Raw genomic sequence first — 10,407 nt, 5'->3', positions numbered from 1 at the left:
GCTCCTAACTAACTATATTATTTAGGTAGTATATATATATCTATATATATATATATATATATATATATATATATATATATATATATCACTTTTCTGACATATCTGACCTTTTTAGTTTTTTATTGTCAAGAAGATTGTCACATTTTATATCTTAAGGAATACTAATTCTCACTATTTAATTTCTGTAGTGAATATTGGTGTATCGAGAAAATAGAAATAAACAACTTTTATGTCTACTTTATGTTTCTTGTTTTGATTATTTTCCTAGACATATTTGTTTAATTATCTTGTATTGTTTCTACTCACCAGTAAGTCTCTCTTTTTTTCTTATAACAAAAACGGTTTGATATTAAAAACGATAATAATAGGTTAAAAGGAAAAATGTTACACACTCTGCCTTAGTACTAGAAAAACATTAAAATAACAATATAGAGGAGGCGACTAGAAACGCAAGTTTTAATGAAAGAACTTTCTAGCAGTACATTTGAATCAAGTTAACTACACTGAGATATGCAATAATACACATACACAAAAATTATAATTAAATAGCTAAAGACAAAATTTCTAAAAGTTACACGAAGATATTCATCCAAGCCGGACTTCTAAGATTTTCCGACAATATTTTACACCATCTTAAAAAAAAAACACATGTTACCGTTCATTAAAACCATGCCCTCCATCTAGTAAAACTGACATTCCAAGATGACTTAAGGGTCCACAAAACTAATCACCAGGAATTATAAACAAAACCATCTAGAACAATTATTTTCGAAGATAGAAATTTCCTTGTAAATTCTTGCTTCAAATATAAAACGTAGAAACTTACTCTTCTTGCAACTGAACCAAAGTCTCCTCTGCCTGCTGAAGACTTTGTAAATCCCTCATCATCTTCTGTAAGTGTTTCTGTGAAAACTTATGTTGAACATAAGCAAACCAGCAACCTCCAGTAGCAATCACAAGTGATAGCACCAGCAAGATGTCCTTTAGATAGTTATAATCTGTTAAAATTATAAACACAAAACATTAGTACCTCTGCTAGAAGAATGTTCTTTAGATAGTTATAATCTGTTAAAATTATAAACACAAAACATTAGTACCTCTGCTAGAAGAATGTCCTTTAGATAGTTATAATCTGTGAAAGTTACAAAAACAAAACACTAGTACCTCCACTAGAAGAATGTCTTTTAGACAGTTATAATCTGTGAAAGTTACAAAAACAAAAGACTAGTACCTCCACTAGCAGAATGTCCTTTAGACAGTTATAATCTGTGAAAGTTACAAAAACAAAACACTAGTACCTCCACTAGCAGAATGTCCTTTAGACAGTTATAATCTGTGAAAGTTACAAAAACAAAACACTAACACCTCCACTAGAAGAATGTCCTTTAGACAGTTATAATCTGTGAAAGTTACAAAAACAAAACACTAGTACCTCCACCAGCAAGATGTCTTTTAGACAGTTATAATCTGTGAAAGTTACAAAAACAAAACACTAGTACCTCCACTAGAAGAATGTCTTTTAGACAGTTATAATCTGTGAAAGTTACAAAAACAAAACACTAGTACCTCCACTAGAAGAATGTCCTTTACATAGATATAATCTGTGAAAGTTACTCAGTATACCAAATTTACATTTACAACCCTTTTTTGAATGAGATCAATTTAAAAAACAATAGTAACTGCTATATGCTACATTTTAAATGATTACCAAAACAAACGTTTTTGTCTTGTTTATTTTAGACCAAAGCCACGCTATCCACTGCGGGAGGAATCAAACCTTGGATTTTAGCACTGTAAGTCCATAAACTTACCGCTGTCCCACTGGAGAACATCAAGGCATGCATACTGATATTCAATATTTTCAGATATACTTACAACGAGGAGGACCAAAAAGCACCACATCCATTGCCTTTAAAGCAAGTTTCTGTTTATGAATAGGATCTTTGATTCCAAGTGAAGTCATGAAAAGTTGATCATTTACAGCCATTCTGAAAAAACAAAATAAAGAGTTCTTACAGATACAATCTAAATGAAGTATAATAATCATTTTATGTGATGAAACGTTACAACAGACAGCTTATATTTTCAAATATAAGGTGTAGCTCTAATATGATACTCCCTCTGAATTACAGGTACACTCTCTCTCTTAAGAACAAAAATTGTGAAAATTCTACATTGTGCACTTAAAACTGTATGATGGTGTTCTACACTTTTTAAAACTACATTTCTTTCCAATAAAACGACTTTGAGAAATCTTATAACCCTAATCTTATCCTAATTTATAACCCATTTATCTTAATGAACCCTTGTACTTCAAAAGCCAATTAAAGCAGAGAGGGAAAATGTAAACAGTGGATGTTATAAATTGAAAACTTAAGTACATTGTAGAATTTTGTTTCTCAGAATACCGGCATCTTTTTTTCTATCTCAGTGGAACAAAATGGGATGTAATGAAAAATGAAAACGATATTCAAAAAAAGGCCAGAAAACGACTTCAAAGAAACTATTTTCTTTATCCGATACTGGAACAATAATAATAATTTTACAGGGGCTAGGCAGTTAATAGAAGAGCATTTAGTTTAAAACCAGAAGAAGTTCCTTAAATTTGCTATAAAGCAGTTTTAAAAAACACTTCAATATTCTGTTACAATATGATGTCTCATCAATTATGCCATGCAAAATGACGAAACATGAAGTGGCGGTTTCTTTGCTACCTAGATTAGCAGTGACACGAACATATTCTTTGAAATGTTCCTGTATCGGACAGCTAGATTTAGCCATGTACGTGACCAAACATTTCAGTGTTCTTTAGGTGTGCAGGATTCCTCTAAGAACTTTTTGGACTTGCATGAATGATTAAGAATATTCTTCAGAGTTTTACTGGTTTTCTATATAACGTGATTATTCAAACTAGATCTTCTAAGAACTTGATGAAGAAGATGTATATAAAGGTTCGTCCACAAAAGGTAAGACCCACGAAACAGTGCTTTTGTATGTTGGTTTCCTTTTTTGCTGTCTTATGCTAGAATCTTGCGAGTCAAATTTATGAAATGTAACTATATGACGGAAACATTGTTGCCTAGAGTGACACCTTTAGTTTGTTTACAAAGGGTTAAATTTAATTTAAAGTAATTGTTATTTAAAACAAGTCTGAGAGAATGAGTTCTGCAGAGTTATCACCGATAGTGAAAAGGAGAAGAGAAATTAAAACTTTTAATATTCATAACCCATCTTATACTTCTTCTGTGGTGATGGAGAGTAACAAACAGACAACAGCAAAGAAGATAGTGTTTGAAGTAATCTGTAACCCATCTTCATGCAATAGTTGACAAAGTAACTGGTGCTAGTTAGGTGTGATGGTATTATGTTAAGAAGAAGGTGAAATACCTTTTGAAATAGCCAAGATACAGAAACTAATGAAGAGTTAGATGAAGAAACTTAGGTCTTAGAGGAGTTTCAGATTTATGATTGTTCGGTAATCCATATAGTTCGGTAATCCATATAGTTCGGTAATCCATATAGTTTGGTAATCCATATAGTTCGGTAATCCATATAGTTCGGTAATCCATACAGTTCGGTAATCCATACAGTTCGGTAATCCATACAGTTCGGTAATCCATATAGTTTGGTAATCCATATAGTTCGGTAATCCATATAGTTTGGTAATCCATATAGTTCCGTAATCCATACAGTTCGGTAATCCATACAGTTCGGTAATCCATATAGTTCGGTAATCCATATAGTTTGGTAATCCATATAGTTCGGAGGTTTTCAATGAAATGGTCTTAGATTGTCTAAGAATCGGACGAATATAGTTTTACTTTTAAAGTTCTTCAAAATATCTTTAGCAGTTTTTTCATTTATTTTGTAAAGTCTAGCAAGCTATAGCACATAGATAGACATATCATTGAGACGTGCCTTAACTGTTTCAACGTAAGAGGAAGTATTCATTAGAAGGAAACATTTACATGCCTTAATTGTTTCAATGTAAGAGGAAGTATTCATTCGAACAAAACATTTACATGCCTTAATTGTTTCAACGTAAGAGGAAGTGTTCATTAGAACAAAACATTTACATACCTTAATTGTTTCAACGTAAGAGAAAGTATTCATTAGAACAAAACATTTACATACCTTAATTGTTTCAACGTAAGAGGAAGTATTCATTAGAAGGAAACATTTACATACCTTAATTGTTTCAACGTAAGAGGAAGTATTCATTCGAACAAAACATTTACGCTTGTCACTCACTTTCACAATCATGTTATCATTCTTTTGAATTTCACTGACAGCTCACCACTTGTTTATTGAAAGACTGGATTTAGCATCATAATTCTTAAAGCAACTTATCAACATCATTTTTAAATTCCTCAATATTGTTTACAGTAGTAGAGCATGCTCTGGGAGAAATTGGTTTAGGAAAATAAAAAAAAAGATACAGGAGTCCTTCACATAAGAAAAATTATATTTTTTGCAGTCTTAATTTGTAGAAGGATTGATGAAGAGATAATCTAATATCAAAAGCTTCCTTCTTCCTAAGTTGAGCCGAAATAGCGAAATTAGAATCTTCAAAGAGAAGGAATATGTAGTCCTTTGAAAGTTTCGTAGCATTTAAGAATCTTATGTTGCCTAGAATTGTAATCCTATACTTCAATATAGGATCATCCAAATTACTTACAGATGTTAGTTTCTTCTTTGTTGTGCATGCTAGTTTTTAAACTTGTTTTTCCAATCATTTTTTACTGTCTTCCTATTCTTCTAACTTGATTTGATTAACAATATTATATATCCACAAGCAGAAACTATCTTCATGAGATTTCTCCATAATATCTTGATTGCACTTAATTAGGGTTAGATGTTTAGATTTATTACTGTACGTGGCATAAACGACATCACGAAGAATGTCATTTAAAAATATGTTTTGAAATCAGAGAGACTTACTATTAATAAGAACAAAATCTGGAAGCCTTACCAACTAAATTATACCAGAAAGTACCAGTTGATGACAGTTAGAACAATATTAGATTAAGAGTATAAAAAACAGTTTTATTTCTTGTTTTTGAAGTTCATATGTCTTGCTGCGTTGTAGCCTACAGAGTGCATAATTCGTCTTGTGATTCATGGCATGCACACATTTTACTAACAGTCACTACGGTACAAATTGCAACATTAAGCATCCCTTATGTGCCACCATTTTAGTGTCTACTGACTAGCTGACAGACAACATTGGTGGTGTGAGTGGTTAAAAGAGGTGACCCCTCCAAATGGCCTTCGATCCCCTTTCGGGGAAACTACAACAATAAAATTGAAGTGGTGCATATTGAAATGTTCTAAAAGCACTGTTAAAAGAGTTAGTCACTAATCACAATAATAAAATAAACTTTAAATGGAAATTAAGGAATCTTTTCTGATTCTGATAAATAAAACTGTCATATTAAAAGAAGTACTATTTGAGAAGTATCAAACTATAATACTTCAAATTATGAAAATTTAGCATAGAGAGAAGTACCACTTGAGAAGTATCATACTACAATAGTTCAAATTATGAAAATTAGTATTAATAAGTACCCTAATATTATCTCTTAAATCAAAATATATCTCACCTAGGTAATGTTGCACCATTAACAGAGCGTTTCTGAAAATTCTGAATGTACTGAGGAAGTTCTACGTGACTGATTAGCCAATCACCAATGTCTTCTACTGTCCAGTTGTGTACTATAAAAGAAAAAAAGGCACATGACTATAGTGAAAAAAAGCTAAAAATCTCGGGAAATATACGATTGAATTGAAAGGAATTCAAGAGTAGTTCCGATAATGATTTCTTGTACATTAAACCTACTTATAAACATATGTATAAATCGAAAAGATAGACAATCTGTCATTTATAGAGGTTAAAACTAAATTCATATCAGCAAAAAACTACAGTAAATGGAACAAGCAGTCAGAAGTTTTGATCCTGGAGAAACTAGTTTTGAGACATTCATGTGTCCTCTTCAGTCTCGGACTAAAGAGGACACATGAATGTGTCAATCTATTTTCTCCTCTATTTACTGTGGTTTTTCTCTGACTGCTACACTTGATATTGTGTTCTTTTGCAACTAATTTCATACCATTAAATTTTAACTTCCTAGTGGATTTAATAGTTAACTAAACATTCCAAGGTTTTTAAGGTTCTGAAAACTGGTAAATCTATGAAAAAACAACCCTTATTTCAAGATATATTTCAAGTATTAAAAATAAAATTAAACAGAGCCAGGTAATGATGGAAATTTATATAACAAATAAATACATTTGTACATGATCTTTCAATATTCAATTTTCTTTCTTTTTTTTACATATAACAACATTTAAAATGTGCAAATACTAAGAAGTATAGCTGGAAGATGACTTCAGGGGAGTTATTAGTAAGTGCTTTACTAGTAATAGTTAGTGGGTTAACCCTTTAGTACAATTGATAAAGTAGTTGTCTGGTGTGTCAGACTTGATACCAAAACAAGAAAAGAAAAAAAAAACACTGAATTACCACAAAAACATTGGCACCAACCAGTGGTCATCCCATAACCCTAAGTTACGGCCGAATAATAGGCCTTGCTTGAGAGAGGGGGAGGAGGGGAAAACAATGCGGTAGCTTGATTTATTAAAAAGTGCCTTACGAGCAACTATTAGCGGGTTAATCAACCCTTTAGCTCAGTTCGTCAAACATTTGCTGTACATGCGGGATGTGTGGTTTGTTACTGTGCCAAAGAAATAAAAAAAATATTTGTTAACAAACAGTTATTATTATTAAATTTCAGAACTATAATCAAAGCAAACATTCTCAGAAAATTTAGCAAGTCTACCTTACGACAGATTATTACCTTCTGATAATTTCCACATTTTCCACAATTCGTCGACACTAATGTACTTGTCATTACCATGGAAACCTTTCTGTCTTTCGTAGCCATTTTCGTAATGCAATTCATCTCGTAAAAACTTGATAAAAAAAAAGAGCAATTGATAAATTTAATTTACGTAGGAAAATAAAATTTTAAAACATAAGCTAAATTTAATATACAATTTTATTATTTATATTACAAATGTTAATAATTTAATTCTTACAACTTCCAGATTTCTATTAAATAAACAGAATAAAACAGTGCTACATAATTCTAATTTCTAGGATTCAAACTACTTTATCATAATCACGTAATAAAAATATTACTCCAATTTACTCGCGACTGAGATAGTAAGAGTATGGTGTTCTTGATTCATTTACAAGTTACTGAGATTGAAACAATATGATAATATCAGTTTTGTACTTGTAACTGTGATAATAAAAGAATGGTACTCTTGATTAATGGCTAGCAACCGAGGTAGAAACAGACTAGTACAAATGTAATATTGAAGTTACAAGTAACTAAGATAAGACGAGGATTCTTTTAGATCACGAGGGATTTTTATGTTGCTGGCAATTAGAAATATATTTACCCAAATAAACGTATCACATAATTTAACAATAATCATCAGAATTTTAGTTATGGAATTTTTTAAATCCCAAATGAAGTTTCATTCAGCATTATAGATTTGAAGGTACACTTGGATTTCAATCACTGTAAGGAGAACAGAATGTTCAATGTTTCATCAAAACAGTAATATTTAGTAAAAACGGTCAACATTTCATCGAAACAGTAATCATTAGTAAAACAGTCAACATTTCATCGAAACAGTAATCATTAGTAAAATGGTCAACATTTCATCGAAACAGTAATATTTAGTAAAAACGGTCAACATTTCATCAAAACAGTAATATTTAGTAAAAACGGTCAACATTTCATCGAAACAGTAATCATTAGTAAAATGGTCAACATTTCATCGAAACAGTAATCATTAGTAAAATGGTCAACATTTCATTAAAACAGTAATCATTAGTAAAACAGTCAACATTTCATCAAAACAGTAATCATTAGTAAAATGGTCAACATTTCATCGAAACAGTAATCATTAGTAAAATGGTCAATGTTTTTTGAAATTTTCAAGTTTATCACACTTTAACTGCATTTGTTGTTTTACATTGTAAAGAAATGTTTAAATATCTTCTACATCCATTTGAAGAGCTAAATACAAACATCTGTTGTGTCCTTATTAATCTCACTATTCTTCAGCGAAAGAACATAACTCACATTAATTTAGTTATGAGGTTACTCGTTAACAAAATTGGTCATTTTTTCAAAGTAATTTTCTCAGATCAAAATTATTTCTTAAGCAAATTAATATATTCCAAAATCAATAGAGCAAGAAAACCCACCTCTCTACTACTTAGCTGATGTTTAAAAATACACAAGAAAAAATTTAGAAGTCCTTCTTACTTCGTCACTCTCTGCAACATCGACACTTCCATTAGCATCGTCGTCCAGTTTCTGATGAAGGGTGATAATGGCTTCAAGTCCAGGAATATCAGCACAGGCACCAGGAAGATCCTTGCAATCAATGCCTAATTTATAATAAATACAATCGTCTTTTATAATACTATAACATACATAAAACTCAATACAGGAATTTTCAAAGTGAAAACCAAAGCTTATAACTAATGAATTAAAAATCTAAATGTTAATTAGATAAAAAAAAAAAGCTTCATGTCAATGCATTCACATCTGAAAAGATAACACTTTCCAAATATTATTCTTTTTTCTAATTTAAGAAATGAAATAATATCACTCTCAGTTGACATAATGACAGCTTTGGGAAAAGGTTGAATGAATTTTATCTTGTGGTAAAACCTTTTTTTTTTTTAAGCATGTTTTTACTAACAGAACTTAAAATTCTAAGACCGATGTTGCCCTAAAATTATTTGATTAAAGTGAAATAATAGAATAATACTTATTCGATGCTTTATATACCAAACATTTAGCTGGTAGGAAGAAAGAAATAATGGAATATTATTTATAACAAAAATCTATTTACAAAGCATATACTTTTTGGATTTGTACATTTTTTTTATACTTTCTTACATTAGAAATAACGTAACATTCTGTTCTTGAAATAAGTGCTGAAATATTAATCTGCAGCTGAAATATTCTTTCAGCTGTAAACCTCAATTTTTTCAAGTTTTAATAAAAATACTTTTTTCATTCTATTTCAGTATTATAATTTATGCCCCAACGTCAAAATAAAAGGTGACATAATGCATTTAACTTATTTTCATAACACAAATAAAAATTTTAATCTTAACATAGCAAGCGGTTGCTGTACTTTATGTGCATTAATTACTCCAATATTTTGCATAAAAAAAATTTAATTTCAAAAGAACATGAAATATTAGCTTAAATAAAAAAATTGGGGCTGCCATTTGGAAAACAAAAATGTGTATAAAATGAAAATGATTACGGGGCACAATAGAAATAATTAAAATATAAATTCCCATTTCAACTGTTTTTAAATGTGTAAGTAAAAACAGGAAAGAATCTCTCTAAGAGAAAAACAATATAGGAAAAAAGATTTTCTTTAAGCACAATTAAGTAAACCTATTACACTATGTTCCTTTTGCATTCCTGCCAGTTGTATGTACTGAAGCATATAAAAAGCATGTGATTGATACATCTTCAAACAATATGTAATTATATCTACCTCGTTTCACGGACAAATCAATGGAGACAACTTGGTCGACTGTTTCTAAAATTAAAACCACCGATTGTAAATGTTAAATAAATTCTGACCTTCTCTTTTATATATCTGTTATGAAGACTGATGTGAAAAAGACTCGGATATAACAATCTGTCTGTGTTGCCTAAACAACAGTTACAACACTGTGAAAAGTAACACAACTTAAACTTTAATTATGTAAGGCATATAAAGTCGGTTGCCTTTTTTTAAAGTTTTTTTAAGTTAATTATTTTCACTATGCATAAAAGCAGGAGATGTGGCAGGTAAACCTATATTTCAAGTTACTGGCTTTTAGTGATATGTATGCTTATCATCATAACCCCTGCCTTTCTGAACTGAGTACACTACTTATTATTGTAATCACTGCCTTTCTGTGTCAGGTACATTTATTATTATAATTACTGCCTTTTTGTACTGAGTACACTACTTATTATTGTAATCACTGCCTTTCTGTGTCAGGTACATTTATTATTATAATTACTGCCTTTTTGTACTGAGTAAACTTATAATCACTGCCTTTGTGTACTGATACACTTATAATCACTGCCTTTCTGTACTGAGTAAACTTATAATCACTGCCTTTTTGTACTGATACACTTATAATCGCTGCCTTTGTGTACTGATACACTTATAATCACTGCCTTTTTGTACTGAGTACACTTATAATCGCTGCCTTTCTGTACTGAGTACGCTTATAATCGCTGCCTTTCTGTACTGAGTACGCTTATAATCGCTGCCTTTCTGTACTGAGTACGCTTATAATCACTG

The 10,407-nt window shown here is 30.6% G+C and overlaps 1 protein-coding gene across 2 annotated transcripts in view; it reads right to left on the bottom strand.

Moving 5' to 3' along the window:
• Positions 1-10,407, bottom strand: part of LOC106461685 (stromal interaction molecule 1-like) — a 57,882-nt gene that overhangs the window by 23,413 nt on the left and 24,062 nt on the right. For both annotated transcript variants that reach the window (XM_013921532.2, XM_013921531.2), the window contains exons 2-6: positions 8,346-8,470; positions 6,858-6,972; positions 5,604-5,715; positions 1,876-1,988; positions 827-998 (exon numbers count right to left, since the gene is read on the bottom strand). In XM_013921532.2, the coding sequence (XP_013776986.1) occupies positions 827-998; positions 1,876-1,988; positions 5,604-5,715; positions 6,858-6,972; positions 8,346-8,470 (637 nt within the window). The remainder of the gene's footprint in view (positions 1-826; positions 999-1,875; positions 1,989-5,603; positions 5,716-6,857; positions 6,973-8,345; positions 8,471-10,407) is intronic.

The sequence above is a fragment of the Limulus polyphemus genome, unplaced genomic scaffold, assembly GCF_000517525.1.
Source record: "Limulus polyphemus unplaced genomic scaffold, Limulus_polyphemus-2.1.2 Scaffold1010, whole genome shotgun sequence".
NCBI lineage: Eukaryota > Metazoa > Arthropoda > Merostomata > Xiphosura > Limulidae > Limulus > Limulus polyphemus.
Note: the sequence above shows the minus strand (reverse complement) of the source record. Positions and strands in the feature narration are given on the sequence as shown.